This window comes from Streptopelia decaocto, assembly GCF_964273445.1.
Source record: "Streptopelia decaocto genome assembly, chromosome: 2".
Classification (NCBI taxonomy): Eukaryota; Metazoa; Chordata; class Aves; order Columbiformes; family Columbidae; genus Streptopelia; species Streptopelia decaocto.
The window spans coordinates 38,170,280-38,196,697 of NC_138655.1; the positions used below are offsets into that span (position 1 = coordinate 38,170,280).

At 38.3% G+C, this 26,418-nt stretch overlaps 1 protein-coding gene across 1 annotated transcript in view; it reads right to left on the bottom strand.

The window, feature by feature from the left end:
* NKAIN3 (sodium/potassium transporting ATPase interacting 3) overlaps positions 1-26,418 on the bottom strand; it is a gene marked incomplete at both ends in the record, with an annotated part of 333,249 nt that overhangs the window by 54,585 nt on the left and 252,246 nt on the right. Inside the window, one exon of the mRNA XM_082045593.1 lies at positions 6,079-6,276. Coding sequence (XP_081901719.1) covers positions 6,079-6,276 — 198 coding nt within the window. The remainder of the gene's footprint in view (positions 1-6,078; positions 6,277-26,418) is intronic.

The window sequence follows — 26,418 nt, forward strand, 5'->3', positions numbered from 1 at the left end:
GAACTTCATTAAGTCATGCTGGCATTGCCCCCAATCTAAGTCTCTTTATAGCTCGATAGCCACAATGTTTCCCCTCATTAATTATTTACACAGGATTCATAATCTCCATTTTAATGTCTGTTGTGCTAAATATGGTTGTTAATTAAATTCTACTTTTCTCTGATGTAAAAAAAGCATTTAAGTCTACTAAATGTCACAATTCATTTTTGTATTAAATAATCAACATTTAGTAGATTCTTTGAGGACAACAGGGCAGAAATAATTCACAAAGTGAGACAACTGCATGGGGTCAGTATGAGGTGCTGACCAGTGACAGAGATCCAGAAATAATGTAATCAGATTGCATTGTTTATCATTTCCTTATGGAAGAGATGCTGTATGTTCCACGGAGAGAATATACGTTTAAGACATCAGAGAACTGTGAGGAAAATGTAAGGGGAATTAATTCCTCAAAAATAAGAGGAACTAATGATCTGTATGACAGGCATGATTGCATTATTCTGAATTGTCATAATAGTAACGAAAATTCAAAATATTTGAAATTATCCTACCTGGTTAATTACAACAAGGGAACCTACAAATATAAGGATGACAGGTCTAAGAACTTTATGATCAAATTTTTAGAAGTGTTCAGCATTAATCAGCATTAACTTATATCAATCAATAATTATGAATCTTTTGGACAGGCAAGTACTATTTTTACAGAAAATGAGGTAAGTGCTAGAAATATCCTTTTTTTTTTTTTAGTGTAACATACCTCATGAAGTGCATACAAGGGGAAAAGCAAAGTCTTGCACAACCCCAGGCACCAGTACTGGCTGGGGCCACCCAGCTGGAATGCTGGAGCACAATTTGAGTGTCCTGGTGGACATCGAGTTGAACAAACATCAGGAATGTGCCCTTGTTGCAAAGAAGGTGAATGGTCCTGGGCTGCATTAGACAAAGTACGACTAGCATGTCAAGGGAGAGGATCCTTGCCCTCTACTGAGCACTGATGAGCCCATGCCTAGTAAGCTGTGTCCAGTTCTAGGCTCCCCAGTACAAGAAAGACATGGGAATACTGGAGGCACTCCAGAGAAGGGCCACAAGGATGACAAAGGGACCAGAGCATCTCTCACATGGGGAAAGGCTGAGAGCTGGGATCATTCAGCCTGGAGAACAGCAGCTCAGGGGGGATTTTACTGATACCTGAAGGAAAAGTGAAGGAGAACGGAGCCAAGCTCTTTCCTGTTGGTGCCCAGTGCCAGGACCAGAGGAAATGGGCACAAATTAAAACATAGGATGTTCCCTCTGAACTTCAGGAAACACTTTTCTACTGGGAGGGTGACTGAGCCCTCACATAAATTGCCCAAGGAGGTTGTGAAGTCTCCTTGGAGATATTCAAAAGCCATCTGCACACGGCATACATGGAAAGTATACAGTATTTATAGATTCAGGAATTGAGAGGTGCACTGGGAAGACAACTTCCTGGGACATGTACTTTAGTGGTTGTGTTTTATATGCTCTTGTTTTCTAACTCAAATCCTGGAAGACAGTGACCATTTATATGTGGTTTTGTCATCTCTTGAATGAAGACCCATAGTTAGATATACCCATGTATGAAGTTGTCCACTTTTAACTGCTACAACGATGAAAGGTGCCTGCACAATGTCACACTGCTGTACTCGTACCAGATGTGTTCCTCTAACAGAGTGAATGCATGCTACAGACCAAGGCAACTAATACTGAAGGAAGAAAAACTTTGTCTTCAAACTTTTCTAATGGTTCTGGCCCCATTGGTCCCTAGAGAATCAGAGAAAGAGTTTCAGATCAAAACTATGGTCAGCAGCCCCACTACTTCTGTAGTATCTTCACTCCACCATTCACACAAAAGACAGATCTTTCTCGGGGGCCAGAATGAGGCCAACCAGAAATGAAATAAATTGCCACAATAAAGAACATCTCAAGCCTTGCAGTCCAAGGTGTTTTCAGCTTTCTTTTTTGTCTGCACGTCAAGAAGGCACATGTCCAAGAATGAAACAACATTCAAAAATGATGCAGAAACTCAATGCTTATCCAGACAAAGCCTCAGTTTCACACCCTGTTCTCCATCTGGGGAGAAAGTGGCAGAACGATAGATACAAGGCAGATGTATGTTGCTTAATGCAGGGGTGGAGGTGCTGACACATTCCTGCATTAGGATGGTAGAAGAGATTAACAGGACAGAATGCCCATAAACAGAAAACCACCACCATCCCCAGTTCAATCATTGGTGGAATTAGCTAACCTCAAAAGGGGATATTAATAAGAATAACAACTCATGAAATTAATCCATATTGCTTGCCTGACATTGTGTACTGTCATAAATGTCACTGTAACCAGGAGATGTCATGTGAAAACATACCTTTCTCTATCATGTCAAAAAGGTAGGGGATAAGTTTATCTGGCAAAGATTTAAAAAATAAAACGTTGACATAAATCACTGACTTCTACTCCCCTCCAGATATATAGGCCATTCCTGCCACCTCCTGCCCTGTCCCACTTGCAGGAACAAATTGTCACCGGATGTTTTCCTGCTAAGACTGCATCAATAGGAGGGAACTCCTGCATGCCTGCGAGCATCCCTGGAACGGCACGCTATCGCCCATGCTGCTGCATGGGTGTCAGTTTGGCCTGCTCCAGCCAGCACTCTTCCCACACAGTTCCCAGGCACAGTTTTGGCCAGGACAACAATCCCAGAGATTATTCCCAGTGGGTGGCTTGAAAGCACCAGTCTGTTTCAGAGGCTGAGACCATTAGCAGAGATGTGAACTGTTCTGAGCCAGCTGGCCTCAGTACCCAGTTCCCTTGGCACGCTTAATTTATGTGTATAGATGTAGTCTGTAGGACTCTTGCAGGAGAATCTTTCAGACTCACAGTGACCACAGTGTCCAACTGCCAATTTGGCTGCCAGGAGTGCTTTTTCTTGTACTTGTGATATTACAACTTCATTTTATACAATATTGTGTAGAAAGTAATATATTTTTCTGGCTATGTTTCTTTGCTTGGTAATGTTACTGACAAGCTGTTCTCCATGGATTAGTGCCTAACTTTACCTTAGGCAGACACGTTCACTGCTTTTCACTCCACTATGAAAAAGATTCAGTACTCTTAGTCTCCCTTTATTACAATTTTGCCTGGCTTTGTAGTGTAGTGAAAATGAGGTAACTCTTCAGGAGTGTTTTTTTTGTGTATTCCTCATCTATAGGTCCAGCAGTCACCTAGGGGTTACAATAATTGACACTTATGCGAGGCAATAGATGGACCTCTGCTAAGTAAACCACTGCTTTTCTCCAAAATATCCTGCATTTGGTCAGCATCAACATGCTGAACAGCTTAAATGTTTTATGGTTTTAGGTTTTGGTTTTTTTCTTTCTTTTCATCCCCCTTCCTTCAGAGGTCTAGGTTTTAGGTACAGGTCTTCCATACAGTGATGAGACCAGGTGGAAAGTTAACCTTACCTTGTGCAACGCAGTGTTGTGAGAAGGTAATTGCTCCCATCCCCAGAAGTAGTCTTATCGTGTCAGACTGTTGCTCTGCCAAAATGAATTAGTTTTGCTTTTTTCTGGCACTGAAGAAGTTACATGACTGCTAACTCCAGAGCTACCTCGGTGAACCCTCGCTTGGAAGCCTCTGCTTCACAATGTAGCTGTGGACTTACTGTGAAATTAGTCTCAGAGTCCAATACAAAACTCTTCACAATCGCTTCAAGAACTTTTTAAGGCTCAGGCTATTGAAGAGAGTGTCTGCCTAGCATTTAACATTCTCAGTGTGCATTACTATTTTCAAATAACAACAAAGACTGTATGGAAGATCTTTCTCAAAGTTGCTAAGCTGTCACCATTTTGACTGTAATATTAATTTGTTCTCTGAAAATTCAGGTTTCCATAAAGATGATCTGCCTAGAATTTTAAAATTAAAGGTGTTGTGCGGAAGGATTTAGTCATCAAAATAATATGTACTGTGCCCCTACATCAAATAAATGTAGATTTTAAACACACAAATTAAATATATTTTTTTCTTTATTATCAATTGCATCCCATTCTCTCATATTTCTCTTGATTTTCCCCCCAATTTGAAAAAGCGTTTAACCCCTTCAACTCCAAATCATTTCAATAGCCACCCAGAATCAGGATGAGATACAAAGCTACTCTTTAAGAAATAACTATAAAGCAAACGCAAAAAGAGCCCTACTGTGTTAGAATTAAATACATGACTGTCAAGCCTATACCCTGAAGTAGGGTCTAAGGTAGTCACAGCTGCAGCATTCTGTGCATATAAAAATTTTTATATGAGTTAAAAAAAAATTCAATAAAAAGCCACCTTTCAAAAATGTAGAACTGCTGCTAGTGAGTTATATTTCTCAACAGGTATCCAATATTTAGCCCTGGAGGGATTTCTTCCTACAGAGGCTCTAACTCCCTACCAAATGGAATTGCTCACCTTCCCAGTCATTTGGACAAGGGTTAGCAGTATAAAATGATTTGTTATGCCAATAAAGTTTTTGTTACACTGTAAAATAGTTTGTTACGCTACTACTGATACATAAAAATGTTATGAAAATTAAGTATGTTGTAAGGTCTAAAAAGAAATTTTTAGGACTAACTACTAGGAAAAGAAAAAAAGAAGGACCTTCTAGTCTACAGTTCTTCAGTACTGTAAAAAGACATCCTAAATGACCTTTTAACCAACAACTGAAACTGGTACCCCAATTAGGAACGCAGTTCTGTATCCAAACTGAATGGGAACTTCCTTAGGGCACCAGTACTCAGAAAATGGGAGGAAACTGCAACAAGTCTGATAATCCAGGTAGTAACTTCTGTCCTGTATGTCAGTAAATTAAACAAGCCTAAATTAGAATTCAGAATGGAAACTGAAGTACAGACTCATAGTATGCTAACCACAACATGTCACAGATGGGATAGCAAGAAGATACTGGAGGAAAACCTTACTTCACATATGAGATTTCAATTTTAATATTGTGTATACCAATCAAAAGCAGCATCTGAAACTGGCAACTATTTAATTCACAATCAAGCCTTCTATGTTCCTGGAACATTTTGAACTTGTAATGAATTGTATCCAGAATTTATTTATGATTGTTCCAAACAATCAGTCACTCCACAAGAAACGGAAAGCCTGTGACATCTAATGCTTTATAATTATTACATCATTTTTATACTTTTCCATTCCAATATTTCTTTAAGTTTGTACACATTAAATTTTTATGTTCTCAGTATAGCTCCAGACATTAGACCTATGTTCACCCCCTTGGGGTAGGCAGGCTGGTACATATGATACACAGCTATACAGGGAAAGAGCTATCACTTCTAGGAGATCACATTCTGCTTATGCCAAACAACCATTTAATCACATGAAGAAGCAGCCATCAGACTGAGGAAAGACTGTGGCCAAGACTCATCCAGCCCCAGCACTTCTTGCACTGCACTTTTTATAAAGACTTCTTGTACTTGCAGCCATTGAATGGTGTGGCAACTACAAAATGTAGATCACAGAAGCAAAATATTCTGATAATGCAGAGTCCCAGGAAAGAACAAATACCATGGTTAATTATAAGCCAGTACTTTAATTCCTAATACTTCTCTAACCTTTTTTTCAAGTGTTATATCCATATCTCAATTTAGGAAGAAACTTTGCCATGTATTGCATAAAACATATTTACATTTGGGGCTGAATAAATACCGTCATTGATTGTGAACTTCAGAAAGGTTTAGGCAAATTAATTTTGGACAAGTCTGCTTTCCTTTGCTGTACATGTCTCAGTGAATGAGAGCTGAGAACTCAAGTTGATTTTCAGCTGTCCCAGGAAAGGCCAGAATGAGGACTACTGTACAGAGCTTTATAGGATATAAGCAGAGAGAAAAGCAGTCCACATTATAATGGTGCAAATGCAATTCTCTAATTCAAAATACAATTAAAAACCTCTGCTGCTACTCATCAACTACTATACCCCACTTTGAGGACAGAGATACCCAACAGCAGCAGGCTGCATGCAAAAGGACTGTCAGGACCCCAGTACAAGAGGAAACGGGAACTTACGGAAAGGAGTATTTGGATAGCGCTGTGAATGACCTCTAGGTACTGGAAATCAATTATGCAGCCTGTCACGGAGACGTAGGAGTAATCATCTAGGATGCCAGGGGCAGAAGGACGCACCACCCTTCGTATGCAGCCGGGACCATGTTCCCGCCACCAAGAGCGGTGCATTGAGATGTTAAAGGTCATGAGATCGGTTTCCTAGGAGAGAAGGAGGGAAAAAGTGTGAAAACCTCTAGCTTTGTGTTATTTATGGTAAAGCCAAGGAAAGAAAATATCTTTTCAATTATTATAAGGAAAACAAAATAAATAACTTGCCTTCCCCATCATCCTAGTAACCTGTAAGACGAAAGCAGGCTGTTAAAGGGAAGAGAGGAAATTGCAAACATTTATTGCTTATTTTGTAATTGTGCATAGGATCTTCTGTCTGGCAGAAGAACCATCATACTGTACTGTACAAAACACAGTGCATTCCTATGTCTCCATGGACTTACAGCCTGAAAAGCAATTTTGTTGTTACTTGATTAGAATGTTTTGTTGTTTTTTGTTTTTTTGTTTTTTTTTTTTAACAGGCAACAGAGATAGTTTTACCCTGTGGTACTGGGGACAATCTAAAACAAACTTGTACCATATTTATTTAAAATGTTGACTATAAATTATAGCTATTATTTTAAGTAGGACCACAGCTGGGCAGACTGTTCCAGCTGTACAGGATTCAAATGAAAAGTTATCTCCAGCACCCTGATCTCTTTTCTGCACCCCATCCAGATTAACACCTTCTCAGTTCAGTGAAGAAACCTGGTTCTGTAAACTGATCTGGGTCTAAAATACAAGCAATAACTTCACTCACATCATCTTCAGCCACAACCACAGCTTGTCTGATAAGGCCCTAAATCTACCCCAATGGGTACTGGCTGCATTGTAACCCAGAGAGTTGGTATAATCTCTGTGCATTGTAGTAAACATCATCCCACTTCCACTTGGAGCAGTAGAAGTGGCGAACATACTAATGCACTATAGATTTTCTAACAGCTTATCTATGAAGTACAAACAGGAAAATTCATCAGAATTAACCAAATATCCAAAGATTTAGGTCTTTAGGTCATGCTCAAGTAAAATACACTGAAGCCGAATGGATGCCACTTAAATGCAAAAAAAACCCTCCCTCATTGGAGATAAATGAGACTTGAGTTATACTGATATTTTAAATAATTAATTCAGATTTACGTTTCCACATTTCCTATTCCTAACTCAAAGGTAGTTGTAAAAAATGTGTGCAAAATTGCCAGCCATGTGCCCACAAAATATCCCAGTTTCCATATGTGCCAGTGTGTGAGCACTGCCATGACGCTGATTTGCCCTTTGTGTTCCACTCTGAAAATCCATCCTGTCAGTCTGTGGCTGATTACTTTCACCTTGACCACAGAATCACAGAATGTTAGGGATTGGAAGGGACCTCAAAAGATCATCTAGTCAGGGGGACATTAGGTGCAGATTCCAGTTGTGGAAGTCCTCTTGTTTTCCTCTGTTAAATGTCTTTATTCTAGCCACACGTGAAAATTAATGGGTGAACTAAATCCTGTCAGTGTGTGTTACTGCTAGTTAGCAATCAGAAATCTGCCTTTGTGATATGCTGTTTTGCTCTCCATAGCTTCTTTACCATTAAAATGCAGACTTGTTGGAGCATTATTGACAGTTAATGAGGCATTTGTCTTTTGACATTGCATGTCATTCCTTGATACTAGTTTAAAATTTTTTCAGCTGCAATATTAAAATGATTGGTGAAAGCAGAAGCTGACAGACAATTCAGTTTGATGAAAATGTAACTATAAATATATAGGCATAGGAAACAGCCGAGGCTTTCTCTGTACAACAATGCCAGAGATTGCACAGTGTTACCAAGTGCTTTTAACAAACACCAGCTGTAAGAAGTGCCATTTGTCAAGCAGCACACAGATATTCACTCTCATCTATTTCTGTAACTCTTTGTTGAGTAGGAATATGGATTTGCCCTGTGGGTTAGTGTGTATCAAGTATTGTGAAGTAAAGCTTTGTTATCACAAATGTGGGAATAAATTGTGATATGTGGCATTGGCGTCACAACTGTCTTCACTCTTGAGGTTTTTTTCTCCCCTGCTCCCTTATTTTTGTCTTTTAAGTTTTGATTATTATGTCCTGCTTCAGTATTTGTGCTTGGTGAGTTAAGAGTCAATTGAACAGAAAAATGGTAAATTTGCATAGTGAAACAGCTTGATAAATGTTGCCAACACATTTAAAATGTAAGAATTTGGCATATGGTCAGTACAAACTCCTCTTCTATATAAAATCTTTCATTACTGGAATACTGTTATGTTTGGTTCTTGGGGTGATGAAAAACATTGCTTGCCTTGATGGCTTGTTTAAAGATGCTTAACTAGATGGTCACATTCATATTTCAATGCTGCTGGTGAGGCAGTGAGAAAAGGAAACAGAAACATTATCGTTATAATTCTTTGATTAATAACAAAAGAGAAGTCATCACAACAAATATAAATTATTTTTCAGAAGTTATGGACAAAGTCTGGGAGAAGAGTTTTTCAGAATTACTTTTGACTGTGTGTAGTACATCCTGAGTCCTCAAAGGAGGTAAAAGTGGATAATGATGGTCCAGCAAAGATCAGCTTTAGAAATGCAACCAAAACCAGCTGGTGCATTAGCTTGACCTCTAAAATACCACTTCACAAAATGGCAGCCATAAGCTGTTTGAGCTGATAAATGTTAAGCTGCCAATCAATAAAAGAAAGCCTGACAAAAATCAATCCCTCCTCCTTTTTTTTGCTAATGCACACTCCTCTGTAACTTCTTGGGGATTCTTAATCCAAAGTGAGTCAAATGTGACAGGCATTAAAAAATTAACCTGAATCTTTATCGTCATTTACAGAAATACAGAAAAGCAAAAGACTATTGGTCTGGTGTGTAGGTTTTAAATATCAGTAAACTTCTGAGAGTATTTGTTTAATTCAGAATGTGGAAATCCTGTACATGGATGAAAAGCTGCTACCCAAGCAGCTTATTCTCAGTTGTACATTTAATGAAAGTTAAGAATTCTTTCAGAGAGTACAAGCAGATGCTTGAAGCTTTTGATAGGTTGTGTACTATCTTCCAATGTCACAAGCAACCATTAAGCAAATGGGTATAAATTGTTTAATCTTCAGCAGGTGATGTAAAGTAAACTCCTTATTTCTTATAGAAAAATGCTGCTGCTTCATAGCAAAAGACTCAATTTCAAGCTCTGTAGAAGAAACATCAAGTAGTCTGACGAGTCCAGTCGGGATTCATTTCACAATTGAAATTTCAATCATAGATGGAAAATTGCTGTCTTCTGAGCTTCAGACTCATGACATACATCTTGACTTCAATTCCACACATTATTGGGCGAACTGTACTTCCTCAGCTGGTAACCTCTCAGACAGATGCCATAATTGAAAAGTGGGCAGAACACAGATAACAGGACTTCCAGGAAAATTATGCAGGTCTTAGGGAAGTGACACAGGGAAGGGAAATCCTACATCCTGCTCCTCCCTTTTTCAGTCAGCACTAAAGCAATACTCTAGTCCGTGGTAAGAAGTTTACTTCTGAGTGTAGGATCAGACCAATAATCACCCTTGTACTGATGAAGGGTCCCACTTAACTGCCTACGGCTTTTTAAGCTTTTAAACTATGTACAGGATTTGTGTTGGCTGTCAGCCCAAGGATTAATTTTGATCATTATTGGAAATCATTGCAATGGCAGATACTTTCTTTTAGGTGAGATGTAATCCCTTTAAGTCTCAGTAATACTGTTTCTAAGTGCTTGGAGATAATGCTTAATTTCATTATATCTGCTTAAATTGTGCACTTGGTTTCAAGTGGACATTTTCTATTGGGCAGGGCTTTGAGCAACCTGATCTGGTGAAAGATGTTCCTGCCCATGGCAGGGAGGTTGATCTAGATGATCTTTGAAGGTCTCTTCTGACTCAAACCATTCTATGATTTTATGATTCTATTTTTAGGTGGTGAATCTAGATAAATTTTAACAGATAATATCTTAACATGGTTTATTTTAAAACTAAAGAGTAATCACAGAACCGCAGAATGTTAGGGATTGGAAGAGACCTCAAAAGATAGTCCAATCCCCCTGCTGGAGCAGGAACACTTAGATGAGGCTACACAGGAATGTGTCCAGGTGGGTTTTGAATGTCTCCAGAGAAGGAGACTCCACAGCCTTCCTGGGCAGCCTGTTCCAGTGTTCTGTTACCCTCAATAATAATAAGGATGATGTTCCTCTCATTTATTTGTGTGTACTTTATCTACAGTGCCTATAACAACAGCACAAGAAATTAATGAGAAATTAAGACTAACTAAAATCACAGAATCACAGAATCACAGAATGTTAGGGATTGGAAGGGACCTCAAAAGATCATCTAGTCCAATCCCCCTGCCGGAGCAGGAACACCTAGACGAAGTTACACAGGAAGGCATCCAGGCAGCTCTCGAATGCCTCCAGAGTAGGAGACTCCACAACACCCCTGGGCAGCCTGTTCCAGTGCTCTGTCACCCTCACTGAGAAGAAGTTTCTTCTCAAATTTAAGTGGAACCTTTTGTGTTCCAGTTTGTACCCGTTACCCATTGTCCTTTTACCAGAGGTAAAGACAAAATACATTAAAACTCCAGAGAAAAAAAAAAAAAACAAAACCACAACAAACAAAAACAAACAAAACCCCAACAAACCATAACACACTCCAAGATTGCCTTGTATAACAAACAAATTTGCTGTGACACAATGATTATGCACCAGAGAAATATACTTTTTAAAATTGTATGTTTCTGCTTTATGACATGTTATTTTATATTTCTTTAATTCCTTGTTAGTATCTGAAAAATACACTCTGAGGAAAACTGTAAAAAAAACATTAGTTTGTTGAGTGGGATGGAGCACTTTTTCCTCCACAAGACAGTGGTCAACACTTGAAATTTCACAGAAAGGTGCAAGAGCACAAAGGCCTAGCAAAACATAATGTTGGAGATCTTGACTTTATTGTTGCTTGTGTGGTACCTCGCCCTTCCTAACACTTTTTATTTTATTGATACTATAATGCTTATTATAAATGAACATGAATTAGGCCAAGGCAAAAAATAGTTCAATCCCATTTCCTAAGAGTAGGAATAATGCTCTAGTTTTGATTTGCTACCCAGTTTCTGTTTTCATCAGTGAGGATAACAGATTTTATCAAACACCTGGTCACCAGGTAATAAAAGATAATACACATGATGCTAGGAAAAAAAACAGTACATTTCCTTGTAATTCTCTACACCCAATTAAGCTTGTAGTTAAGATGCAGTAGTCTTGGCATGGAGAAGGGACATGCACACTCCTTGGTATCTAATTTCAAGGAGACATTAATCCTCATTAGACACAAATTATGTGTTCCAGTGATAATGAAACCTGTAATTGTAGAAGTCTTTTGAAGCACGAGTATTGGCTATTTGCCAAAAACCTCCATTGGCAGCATAACCTTAGTTTTCCACCCAGTTATTTCCTGAAACCACAGGTTCTGATCCTGGCTTGCTCTGTGTGTAACCAGCTATGCTCCATCTCCTCTCACTATCACTGAACAAATTGGTTTTGCAGGCCTGGGCAGATAATACTGAAGAAGTCCATTGGCAAAAAGGAAACTTTTATCACTTGCTCCCATACTGTCTTGATTGGGGTTATCATTTTTGAATACTGACTATCGACTAATTTTTTTTTTCTGTTTGTTTTTAATTTAAACTCTTGGTTCAGTGTTACACAGGTGGCTTTTACCTGCCCCATGAGCTAGAGATTGAAGGTAGCCCACTCAATAATTCTGACATTCCTGCTAATGGGATGGAACAATGAAGCATGCTGCTTCCAGGCAAGCTCTCTAGGTTGAGATGGCTGCTGAAAATATAGTACAGTCAATATCTCATCCTCATCCTGAGCACTCTGGTGAAGAGATTACATGAAGATCATGCTTAAATTGAAGCCTATGGTTTGACTTATTTGGACTATTCAGTTGTTTGAACTGGCTGATAGACTACACCTAGCAAATTCATCTGTTTGTGGTGGCAAACCCAATGCACACTAAACCAGGCTAACCATGTGATACACCTAAATTAATTACCATTAAAAAAGAAAATTCACAGTATCAATCTATTCAGATATAGACTATAAGCTAACCCAAGCATCATAGGCTGGGAGTGGTTAAAAAAGTTAAAATCACTTCTGGGTGATGTGGTTAGAGGTTCGTGGCTCCCTCTCAATGTGACTGGAGATTCACAGGTTAAACAAATCCTGCAACTATGATATTTGACCATGACTACAGGAAAGAATTTCCAAATCAAACATAATTACTGTAGAAGTTACACTGATTTAATCTATTTTTTTTCCTCAGTCAATCCACAGTACAACACAACCATTTGGCTACCCCCCGATCTGTACATATCTCCCCCAAACATGAATGAGCTAGGCAGTACTGTCTTATTTTACTACTTCTATTCCTTGGGCTATAGAGAGTGTTGTCAGATTTTATTTTTTTAAAGTTTACAAAAGAAGTTTTTGAAATTTATTTTAAAAACAGGCAGATGACCTACCTAAACGATAAAAATAGTTCTTCTGTGTTGCTTTATTTGTCACATCCTCAGGGATCTATTTCCTGCATTGTGAAACAGGCAATTTTAAAATTAGATTTAATGAACTTACTAGCAAAGTGGAATCTCTTTAGAAAGCCAGAAGGCAAGAAGTCAACAAGAGAAGCTGTCTTCTTCATGCACTGTTAGTATTAGTCAGAAGAACAAGTCATAAGAACCAGCAAGGAACTGTTTTCTGAAACTTGTTGTCCCTAAGGATGAATATTCAATATTCAGATTCATGACCAAATCCTAGTTCCATGGCTTATGAATTTTCCGTGCTATACCTCCCTTTTGTGGCAGTCTCTCTGTCTCAGAAACAGTCCAGAGAGATAACACAGTACGGCAGAAATAAGCTCCAAGCCCAAAGGAAAAACTGGCATGAAACAGGATGATTGGATCAATATGAACACGTCATAGGAAGTTCAACATGAGCATGGAAGTTCAACATGAACACAAAGAAGTAGTGACTGCCCACAAAAGCTGTTGTGCTCTGATGGTGTCCTTGACATGTGGTTAAGCCAAGCACTTAGTTTTAAAATTGTTCTCATCTACTCTCCCTGATGATCCAGAGGTAAGAGACAACACAGGTTTGGAGTGATGGCAAATTGTGAGCACTGCTTCAAGTTTTGAAGACTGGGAATATTACGGGAGATAGAGGTTTGTGTGAATTCAAGAGTTTGTGCAGATTGGTGAGTCTCTCACTGGAGCTGTATCTGATTTTGACTGAAATGAAGAATCAAGACAATACTGAAACATAACTGTAATAGTGAAGAACTAGAAACATCATTGACAGGCCATATTTAGCCACTAGCACAAATGTTGCAGGAAAACTTCTCAGGGCAGAGAGCCAAGAAAGATTAAAGAAGGCTTGAAAAAGTTTTGGTATAGAAAAAAACCCAAAAAACAACAACAAAAAAACAAACAATAAAGAAGTTACAGTTGTGGGCCATAAAAAAAAATTGTGTCCAAAAGGTTCATAAAACTATGAACATCTGAAAAATGAGTTTTTAATGTAAAGCAATTTTGAGTCTCAGCAAGAACATTTTAACCTTCTTTTTTTTTTCCTCATTGTTTTTAAGTGGGATTGCTGAGATTCCTATGGAGTTACACATACACTTGAAGTATTAAAATTTGACACAAGCATACCTTCTGTCAGAGATAAACTGCCTCAAACAGCTATAGAAAGCTCTTGCCACATTATTTTGTGATGTTTTATTTATTGATATGCAAAGCAGACAGAACCAGACTCGTGGGCCTGAGTACCTCACCACTGTATACAGCTTCCTAGCATTGGACAAAAACACTAGTTAAGGAAGCATATACCTATCGAGAATACTCCTGCAGTGTTGATGGGGACTGTATTTTTCCAGGTCTGGACTGGCTTGATCATGCAAAACTCTTTGTTCTTCTGTAGTTCCCCATCTTTTGTACCTTGGACACCCTAATGTGACAAACCCTGCAAAACCAACCCTTTCTTGGCTTTTATTATAGTTCTAACATTACTAGGAAACATATGCAAATAGGAGACACAGTTTGTGCCAAAAGCCCACATAATCCAGTATGAGGAACAGATGCAATGTAGCCTCTAGCCAAAACAAGATTCAACTTCCTTATTATCCAAATAACTGTATTTTGTACACAGTGGTTGTGAACAAAGACAAAGCATGGGGATGTAGACATGATTAAGAATACAATGTTGCAATAACAGTACAGTTAATTTTAACAATTTCCTTAATTTCTGGTGGGTTCTGTGATCTGTGTCTCTGTCCCATCTATAAGATACCATAACAGCTCTTGCTATATAAGGAGATAAATGTTACACTGGAGATAAATGCATGAGAAAGCGTGTCTTAAATTTAAGAGCCTGTACCAGATTCCAATTACATTTAAAAGTACCATAAGAAGGCTTTTGAAAACTCTCTTGAATGTTAAAATTTCTGAGAAGAAAAATAACTCCCTCTTCTGAGACGAACCAGAATGTTCCTACCTGCATCTAGGAACACTTTTAAAGATTAATAGGCCCGTTTAAGCGACTGCTATTGTGTTCTCTGTTTTGCTTGCTTGAAGCAATGCAATTGTTCACGATATTGCCAACTCTTCTTGTTTTATGGCAAGTCTGGTTATGTTCAGCACTTTTGTTAAAGCCTCCATTCCCAGGGACATCAGATTACAATAAGAAGTTTGGCTTGTTACAAGAAAGCTGAAGAGAAAAAGCTTCAAAAATCATGACCCTACTGCTAGGCACTTCCAGCCTGCGCTGTAACTTGCATTATTTGCTGCTTTTCTTAAAGCTGAGCTCCTGGAATCTAGAGGAGAAGTGTCTGTATCACTAGTTTGGATCACGGCTATCTAGGGCACCGTGTGCCACAGTCCCCCATCTCAGGTGATAACAGGTCCTTCAGGGTATAGGAAAGGATCAGCTGTTATTTAACTGTGATCAAAGGGAATGACTTCAGTGCACTCTAAAAGCTTAAAACTCAAAGGTCATAAAAAGTACTAAATTTTATTGATATCTAAATCAAACTGCATGATTTCTTGGAACTTCTGTCAGGAGAACCTGTTTTTTTGTTTTGTTTTGGTTTGGTTTTGTTTGTTTGTTTGTTTTTGTTGTTGTTTTGTTTTCTATTTTTTTCTTTTAATCTTAATGTGTGTAAAAGGCAACCAGAAGGCTGTGCTAATTCACTGCATCTTTTGAGTGAACTCCTATACAGCTCATTGAATAAACCTGTCTGTCACAGTGGTGGGTTGGCTCTGTAGTTCCCCATTTTTTTACCTTGGACACCCTAATGTGACAAACCCTGCAAAACCAACCCTTTCTTGGGATGGACACCAGGTGCCCATCAAAGCCACTCTATCACTCCCTTCCTCAGCTGGACAAGGGAAAGAAAATATAACTAAAGGCTCGTGGGTCCAGACAAGGACCAGGAGATCACTCAGCAGTTACTGTAATGGGCAAAACAGATTCAACTTGGGGAAAATTAAAGAAAAACTTAATCTTAAAACATCTTCCCCTCACCCCTCCCTTCTTCCAGGGCTTAACTTTACTCCTAATTTCTCTACCTCCTCCTCTCAAGTGGTGCAAAGGGACCAGGAATGGTGGTTGTGGTCAGTTCATCACCTATTTTATCTGCTGCCCCTTCCTCCTCAGTGGGACAGGACTCCTCACACTCTTCTCCTGCTCCAGCATGGATCCCTCCCACAGGAGAAAGTACTCCATGAACTTCTCCAATGTGTGTCCTTTCCATGGGCTGCAGTTTTTTATGAACTGCTTCAGTATGGGTCCCTTCCATGGAGTGCAGTCCTTCAGGAACAGACTGCTCCAGCCTGGGTCCCCATGGGGTCACAAATCCTGCCAGCAAACCTGCTCCAGCCTGGGCTCCTCTCTCCATGGTCCACAGGTCCTGCCAGGATCCTGCTCCAGTGAAAGCTGTCCGTTGGGTCACAACCTCCTTCAGACATCCACCTGCTCTGGCATAGGGTCCTCCATGGGCTGCAGGTGGATATCTGCTCCACCATGGACGTCCATGGGCTGCATGGCCACAGCTGGCCTCACCATGGTCTGCACCACAGACTGCAAGGGAATCTCTGCTCCAGTGCCTGGAGCAGTTCCTCGCCCTCCTTTTTCACCCACCTTGGTGTCTGCAGAGTAGTTGCTCTCACATATTATCACTTCTCCCTCTGGCTGCAATTGCTGTTTCACAGCAACTTTTCCGCCTTCTTAAATATGTGATACCAGAAGCACTACCACGGTCGCTGATGGGCTCAGCCTTGGCCAGCGACAGGTTCATATTGGAGCCAGCTGACATTGGCTCTATCAGACATGGAGGAAGCTTCTAGCAGCGTTTCACAGAAGCCACCCCTCTAACCTTCCCACTACCAAAACTTTGTCATGCAAACCCAGTATAGCCACTAAGAGACTGTCAAGAAGTGAGTATCTGCACTGCTGAAGCCCTCCTGAAAACTCAGAATACAAAAAAACACATGACACAACAAGTAGCAGAAGTGCACTGAACTGTTAGGAGTCTGTTTTCTTATTATTTTAATTCTAGTGAAGCACAAGATGCTCCTAGAAACGTGTACTTCCTCATGACACTCTTGTTTCTATATTTTTTGCCTATTATATCAGGTCCTCTAATTTTTGCCAGTCTCCCAACTTTCGTGGTACTGTTCGCCAATGACCTTGGCTTTAGCAGAGCAATCCTTTAATCACAGGCCATGCTTGCATTCTGCTGGAGCAATGAAAGTCTCCAAAATGAATTTGATATGTTTTTGAAAAAAAGCAAAGACAGTCCCTATAGAAACTTTAAGGTCAGATGATGAAATCTGAAATCCTCCTTTCCTAGCAGCGGAAGCCAAGCACCAATGACTATGAAAAAGAGAATCTGCTGTATTCACTAGTCCACCTTTTAGGTTTCTTAAAACATTTTATGAATTTATGTAAATACATAAATATATGCATATTATGTATTTTATTTACATATATACAGTATGTATATATATTTATATTTACATAAATATATAAAATATGTATATTTATATTTACCTGTGCAAATTAATGACTCAACAGTGGTTTCCTGAGAACAACTGACAACCTTGGTCAAAGAAGGCAGCATTAACAATCTCCTTCAGCAATGCCTTGTACCCTGGCCTTAATCAGATTAAATTAATTTGCAGCTTAATCCACCTCCAAGCCTCAATAACTCTCACAGACATTCACAGAAAGAGAGTTTTATTTGTCCTCTTGAGCAGTTTTCAGAAGAATATTTCAGAAACAAGGACCCCTTTTTCTCTGACATTCTATATCTATAAGAGGTCTAAACTCCTGAAGTTCTTTTGATGAGATTAATCAGAAGGATCTGATGGTGTCCATAACTTTTTGTGTAATTTCACATTTGTCATGCCAAAGGAAATCAGTGAGGTCTTAAGTGTACTTACATTTTTTTCATTCTGAAGACATTTCTCACAAAAGTTCCCTTAATCAACATGGTTGAGTATGTTCCCCAGAAATGTACATTTAATTCAAGAAGGAACTATATAAAAGGCTCTGTTAAGAACTTCAAGTGTAGGTGGAATATGTAATGGTCCTGTTAACAGATGTTATATAAAACTGGTCACTTTAAGACATGAATAAAGCCACTGAGAAGCCTAATGATCCATTCACTCTTTAACACACAGACTTCTCTGTGATCCTCCATCACACAATTTTTAATATATCCTGCTCTAATAAATAAGAACAAAATGAGACCACTGCAAAGATATAAGAGTATATTGATTTTTGAAATGATAGTTTCATTTCACTGTCAAATTTGAAATGATATTAACAGACAAAGGGAGAAACAATAATCAATTTTTAGATAGGCTGATAGAGTTGTGAATGACAGCAAGACACAACTGTAGCAGGACAAGTAATATTAACATCAGTTTACACACTTACTGAATGTACAGAATCAAGATTACTAAGTGAAGAGTTTCCCTCAAATAGAAAAATAATTTTCAGTTTGCCTGAGGGAAAAAAAAAAAAAATATTGCCAATATAAGGGTTTTTTTCTGCAAGTTGCTATCTACAAAATCCAATACACTTTGGAAATCATTATTCTTTACAATAAATAATAGTAATCACTACTACAACTAGCATTCTTACTTTGTAAGTGCTTCTATTTTTAAAACTGGTTTTAAGAGCAGTGATATGAGGATGACAGTGTGACTCTAGAAGGTAGCCAAAAGTCTGAGAAGTCTACAAAGCTACAGAGTTCATTTGACAAGCACACATGTACATTATTTAATTACAACAAGCATCCCGTTGACGTTAGGGATCTACATATATTTACTGGATTAAGGCCAACAAGAAAAGCAATGAGAAAGACATGAGAGGAAAAGGATGACAAAGATAAGAACATATGAGTAAATTCTTACTAGCCCAATTATATACGCCTTGGCAATTATACAGAATTTGTTTTCAGTGTAGTATGTCCTATGCAGAGTGTAGTGCACTGATGCATAGAGGAATCATAGAATAGAATCGTTTCAGTTGGAAGAGACCCTCAGGATCATCAAGTCCAACCACAACCTCACCTACCTCTAGCACTAAATCATGACAACCCTCTCCATGAAGAATTTTTTTCCTAATATCCAATTTAAACCTCCCCTGGTTTAAGCTGAGGCCATTTCCTCTCATCCTATCACTTGCTACAACCTCCTTTCAGGTAGCTGTAGACAGAAACAAGGTGTAATCCGAATGTAATCTTCAAACTTCCTAAGGGTGCACTCAATCCCTTCATCCAGATCATTGATAAAGAGATTAAACAGAACAGGCCTCAATACTGAGCCCTGGGGAACATCACTTGTGACTGGCTGCACACTGGATTTGGTTCTGTTCACCACAAGTCTTTGGGCCCGGCCATCCAGCCAGTTCTTTGTCAAGGAAGGTTTCCTTGAACAAACACATGGTATATTTTGCTGTAAAACTCTAGTTAAGTCTGAAAACAGTCCACAGGTGACTGTAGTGGATGTTAATGTTACTTTCAGGTGAAACTGCTGCTCTTTTTTTAAGGCAAATTTCTCTTTCAGCACCTGGGAGAGGAAGAGGAGCCTGAAGAAATGAGATGTTGTTTACATTTGGCTTATTCCTTGCTGATAGCCAGCTAACATCTATGTGCCGAATAGCAAAGATATAGACAAATTCATCAGTAAGAATGTTTTGGGGGAGACAGGAGACTGGATAAAGCAAGGAAATTTTGAGATGTGGAGATATTAAGTAGGATGGGATAGAGTTTCCTGCCTCTTATTGCTACCTGACCCTCACAGACTCCTCCACTACTGTTGTCTCAGTAATTGCCTCTTCTCAGAGTCAGAGGCTGAACAACAGTTTTGCTTTATAAAGCACTGCTGAAGGCTGGCTGGATGAGAGGGGACAGGTCAGCTTTAATTGCTGCATGGCTGTGGGCATCAAAGCAGCTCCAGCTCAGGTGGCAGCAGCTGTGGGGAAGAACAAGGTGTCTGAAAGTTGTCTAGCAAGGCTAGGGATCAGGAAACATAATGGTAAAAGTCTCACCAAATGCTACCCCCTCTCAGTACTTCTAGATAACTCTCCTATCTTCGCATCTATAGTGTTGCAAGTCTTCACATCTAAACGTTTTTTGCTTTTAAATCTAAGTTCCACAGCAGTGATAAGGCCAAGTGGCCATTGGTAGGACAGGCCCTCCGGAACCTCAAACAGCTTCGAATTGGATCTGCTTCAGCCGCTCCAGTCTAAAGAGAAGGATCTGAGGTGACAGGATAGCTACAGGTACATAGCTATAAAGGCACACTGACACGCACACCTAGAATATAGAGACCCCTTCACTGCACCACACCGAACTTCGCTTTCCTGTTTGGCATTAAAATAGATTTTGCCAAGTTGATATTTTCTTTTTTTTTTTAAAAAAAATACAATTGCTTATGCAAACACAAGGAAGACATTAAGTCATATACTGGAATCAGGTATGTGTTCACATAGCATGCAGAACATAGTGGGAACAGAGCCCTTAGTTTTGCAAGTTAGAAAACAAGGGAAACATCTGCAGACTTCTGAACTTGACAATCGTTTGAAAAAATGAAGTTGTTATTTCTGAAATCTTCTCTTGCCAGCAGGAAAAACAAATATTACAGAGTAAAGACTTATGACCTGAACAGGGAAAACTTATATATCCTAATGGAAAAAAACAACCAAACAAAACCCCTTCAATGTTCTTATTTGGTTTCACATTAAATGCATTGGGAAAGAGTAATTTTTCAGCTGAAAATACACTTCCAAATAAGAGTAGTAAAAAGCAGTAATAAAAATACCATGTGTCTCAAGGTTTATCTCTGAACAAAGAATATGGCCTAGTTAGAAACTCATGAAAAGGAAGATTTCTGGGGAGAGATCTGATCTAATTTCACAGCTTTAAATATCATCTAGAATATGTTACCATATCACTTTGCTACTGGTCTTTTATTTTTATGGAAATACAGAAATATTACAATTATTTAATATGATTTTATAAGGTCATTATCTCAAATGAGTCCAAAATTTGAAACAAAAAAAAAATGCCTGCGATGTCACCTTTAAAATGTCCCATCACATGATTTTACTGAACACTCTAACCTGAAGATAGTGGTCTAGTTATAGTTTCTTTTAAAAAAATGTATTGATAAAAGCTTCTGGGTTTTCAAAAGATTCCTAAAACTTTACAATTAACTTGTTATACTTTATTAAATTCAGCTTCTACTTTAGAGAAAAAAAATAGAAGTTTTAATTATTTTTAGTGGTATAGTTGAGAAAGCATGAGTCTTCTAAAACACTGTAGTTTAGAGAGGTAAAATCTATGGGCTGCAGTTCAGATCTGTAAAGTCCACAGTTACCATTCACTTTGCAGCAAATTCTCTGGCAGAAACGAAGCAACTGAACTGCAAGGTTCTGTCACGAAATGATACCCCCTTACATCCCAAAAAGAGCTTTCTTGGAATGTACTTCTAGAATGGAGCATGTGCTGGTGATACTATATAATCAGAGGAATTAAATATTGGTACAAATAACGGCAACTCCTAATGTTAGCATTAGGATTTGTGGATGTATAACTCTCTTTTTCTTCCTGTGTGAGTATATTGCTGCTTTAAAACTTTGCTATGATTTGAGGAAAATATCTTTGTTCTTCAAAAATTGCATTAGCCTTATTTGTTTAGGCAAAGTCAATGATGCTGTGATAGAATAAAAAAGTTATTGTGATTACTGTAACAAGGTTACACAAATGGACTTGTCAGCAAAAGCATGTTTCTATAGCTATGATTAGCTTAACTGATCACTTCACTTGAAGGTGCACTTTCTTAGAAGTGAGGAGACCACCTCCACTATATGATTTAGACTCAATTCAAGTACAATCCCTCCCACAGCTTTTGGAATTACAAGGTATACAACTCAGAAAGGCCAAGAAAAAGCAAGAAAAAAACAAAAAAGACAGCCTTTTACAAACCACCAAATTTCTAAGAATGTAAACAATTTGTCTTACCTGAAATAAAAATAATAAAAACCTGACAAACTTTATACATAGATCATGTCTGTAGAATAAATTCTTTGGAGTCCACTCACTAAAGCAAAAAAGAGAAAACTGCTCTAAACAAAGAAGGTTTGCTCCTGCTCACGTTAAATGCTGGCACAGACAATTCTTTGGACAGCCTTTAATATCCAAGATCTTTAATCATGTAGATTGTGCTACCTCATGAATGAAAAGCAAAAAAATAACCCAAAACAAAAAAATCCCTATTAACACAGCATGAGTAAATCATACAGATTTAAAATCACACAGATTGCCACAGCCAAAGCCTGGTCGCAGAGTGGTACTATTTCAGCTAAATTGATATAATTAAATTGGCATGATTTCCACCGCCATAGAAACAATTATAATGTTATAAAGGCATCTTAACAGTCTTTCTACAGTACTACAGTATGGAGAATAAACCATAATGGTATAAGGAAGCATAATAATGACCATGGTTGTGACTATACCATTTCAATAATTTAATTAAAACTAAAATTTCACCCCTAACTCATGTAGTAGCACTGCTGTTTAGTCCAAGCCTTTGCTTCCTGTAAAGTGTAAAATGCCCTATCAAGGAGTAAATTACCCTGCAAATATCATATAAAGGGCCCTAACAAAATTACAACTGGCCCGCACTGCTGGTGTGACTCAAAGTCCACTAAAATTTTTTTCTGCTTACGATCCTTCCAGAGACTTTTAAGGAAATGAGAAAGCCTATTTGATCTATAACTAAAAGCTTCATCAATCTGCATGGATGAAGCACTGCTTTGGGTGGTAATCTACTAAATTCTGATAGTGATGTATCAAGTTTCTGGAAATCCTAAACAACTGACTGCAGTTCATGTGCAGAGCAACTGGACATCAAAAATATATTGTGCAGACAGTCCGAATCGTTGCATGTTTCGGGTCAGCTGAGCATCTGCAGTACATTCCTAGTGAGAAATGTTGGACCTATCGGTCTTGAATGGTCAGTACTCACAGGTGTAAAATAAATCGGGTATGCCTTTTAGTCTTATCCTATCAGGCTTTAGTCTGGTTTCCTAAACAACAACAAAAAAAAGCACAACAAAACGAAAACAATTCATAGCACTTCAGTATGTACACATATCTCTAAATCCCCTTGGAGCATTTTAATGCATATGCAAATGAGGAAAGGTCTCATGTATATTAAATTTCCTAAATATTTCATTAAAATAAGAAACCAGGAAGAGGAGAAGAACCCTAGGGAAAGTTTGCCTTTTTCTGATGTCAGAGAAACCATAAGGGAAATCGATCTCAAAGCACAAATATAAAATAAGGCATCATTAGTTCCGTTGTTCATATAGCTACTTATATTGCATATTTACAAGGAGTTCAACAATACTATGATAGCACATTGTTGAGCAATGACATTAATACATTTTGGGGAGAATGGCCATCACAAATTGTGAACTGTTTTCAAAGAATCAAAATACATTATGTACCTGTTAAGAGGAAAAAGAAATAAAGAAAAGAAATAAAGCCCCGCTGGAACTGAAAGGCACAGATTGATCTTTTCCTGCCTGCTGCATTGAGGCAGGACACCCAGGGGTGCTGGACTTAACAGAAGATTCTGTAAGAGGAAGCTAAGTTGAAACAAAACAGATAGTTTGCATAAGGCAAGAGGTTTAAAATCCTAGAAAGTGCTGTTGGTTGATCAAAGACCATGAAAGGAAGTCTGCACTGACAGCCAAACTTGGTTGTTGCAATAAGAACAAGAAGCAAAAGCGCCTGTTGTCATTAAGTTTTACGGGCAGAGAAGGATGTTTGGAGACTGGTCTGAGGAAGACTCCCCAGAAAAGTGAAAGAAGGTATCCTGAAAAGAGACAAGGAAGCTTCTCAAGAAAATGGGCCTCAGCTCTTTTGTACATATTCCCAAGCAAGGGGAATTGGTAGTTTCTTTTTTTCCCTTTTTGATACCTAAAGATACGTGGGAAAAGCAAAAAAAAGTCCAATGTAGAGCGTGGGTGGAAACACAGTTAAAAAAAGGAAAGGCTATATATAAACAACCAAATACAAACTGGTGATCTAAGGAAGAGAGAATGGGAGACTAAGAAACTCATTCCAAAACCCATAAATAATGGTTGTTACCCTAAAGAGTACGTGTCTTAAATTTAAGATAAGAAAGTAAAAAATATTCATAGTAGGAGACAAAAAAGAAGTTGTGGGCTGGGGAGGTATATGACAAAATCTTAAAAAAATGTATGAAAAACACTCCAAAAGATTCCTGCTCTGTCATGACCAGGAGGAATTGATGGGTGAGAAAAGAGAGAAAGCATACAAGAAAATGAAAGTTTTTAGGACTGACCTTGTTGAGCTCTACTTACCAGCCAATAACCTCCCCCTCAGTATTACCAGGGAAGACATCAGAAGACAGTTCCTGGTTTAACTCTTAGAAGTAGGTAGTGATATTCACTTTCAGTGTAATTTCTCTCAATTCCTCACCATTACTTCTACTTAAAGCCACAAGCATTATCCTTAAGAAACCATCTGGGTCTTGCATGATTATATTTTTTTAGTTTAATGTCTTGTTCTAGGTGTTACTTCAGCAGATATGAATAATTTATTCTTTATTGCTCTATTTGCAAAACATAGTCCATTTTGCATATTTTGATCTGTACAGAAAACAGCTTCAAAAATTACATGAACCATATCTGGTGAAATGTTGGTCTACTGAAACCAACATATATTTCTCTGTTGATTGCACTGGAGCTAAAGTTGATTCAGTCCAGCTGCATTACTTTTGCTTCTTTCTCTACTTAAATTTCCAAATCCTATGTTTAAACTTGTCCTTGTCTTCCAGACCCTACTCATTACTGACTCAGCCACCATGCTAGATTGCTATTCCCATCACAGTTATCTTTGGTCCTTTAAATTCTGTGAGAGACTAGGTGCTTTTTCTGTGCATTTTTAAGAAGTAAACAAGAGTAAATAAACAGATTATCTATGACAACTCACAGTGTTTTAAGAATGTTTTCCTGTAAATAAATCAGAGAATTTATTTTCTACCATGGTACAATACTCAAATAAAATATAAAGTCAAGGGAATTACTGCTCCAGAAAATGACATAAGGCTGTGGCAGTATGGAGCAGTACCTCCCTTTATAATATATGCATACTCCCCTGCAACACTTGTCTCTTTTAAAAAGTTATTAATAGCTACGAGCCCTTCCATGTTACATAAACAATGAAGGAAAACATAAATCAAAACTAATGCTGTGCTACAGTGGGGGAAAAAAGAATTGTCTTTCTAGAATATTTCCTTTCCTTCCAGCTTAGAGAAAATGAGCAATGAAATGCATTGATGCACCTGCACTGAAATGAATGCAGATAAGAACATTCAGCTTGGTGAAGAGTTTGGCCTTGGGAATGTGATGGTCAGGGAAGAACAGAAACTAGGCATTGGATTTTAGCTCAGAAAAGCCAATGATGAGAGAATAAGAAACATCAACAGTTATGAATACTGGCAGCATCATATGGGTAGAGTTTCTGCAACAGCAACATTCTAGGCATTAATGCCATTGTCATTTAGGGCCATAGAGTAACTATAAAAATTTTAAAAATCTCCTGTGACTGAGGTTTACTGTTGCACATTAGACTTACAGTAAGTACCACCATCATATTTTACAGCATTGTCTATTGCCATGAATAATTCCAGGTGTTTGACTAGAAAGATACAAAGTTATACTAGAATTATCTTACTAATCTTTAATCACTGTCATGTTCAGAGAAGTCTCTTTTCATATTTTTTTTGCCTTCAGGATATTATGGTGGATTTAGAGAAGTATTTTCACCAATTTTTACGGTTAAACTAATTGAAATTATAAAATTGCAAATATCACAAATATTTTTCTATTTCAGTATTTGATTTTGTAAACTGCATAAAATATCAAAGGTGCAATCATGCTTCATTCAGAATGTGGATTACTTAGTCCAAGGTCAGTACAGCCCTGCTTATTATGAACTGCTTAGGTTAAGTTTTTACCTGCATGCTGGCTGTCAAAACAGGGGAAAATAGCTCCAAAACAACCTTACGCTTCTGCTGAATCTTGGTGTCAGGCTAATTCAGAGAAGTCTTTTTGTAACTCCCTATTCCACCAGCTAAAATATTCCCTCTTAATGGAATCTCCTGTACGTAACACACTTCTCAAGTATTTTTAAAAAATTCTTAGCATTGCAAACAGGTGAGGTAGGTTTACAATACAAGGGTCTCTAACCTTGAAGGAAATTCTCAACCACCTACTTAGAGCAGGATTATTTGGACTTTCTCTAAAGATCTTTCCAAAGAAGTAAAATGAAGAGTGGCATCTGTCCTACCCCCTGTCTGTTCATCCCTCCAGTTCTTCAGAAATATCTGAAAGTGGCACCCGAGAGATGCCTTCTGTATCGACAAGGATTATCAGTAGGATGTTGTCACAAACAAAATGCTGGAGGCAATGTCAACATTAACATCATTAACATCTTCCTCCTCAGTTTAGGCGTGTTTGTTTGTTTGTTTGTTTTACTGAAGCAGAAGATAATGTAAAACAGATTAGCAGTACCAGCCAGGCAGGGAGATATCGTCAGTATCAGCACCAATCACATAATTACTCCCACT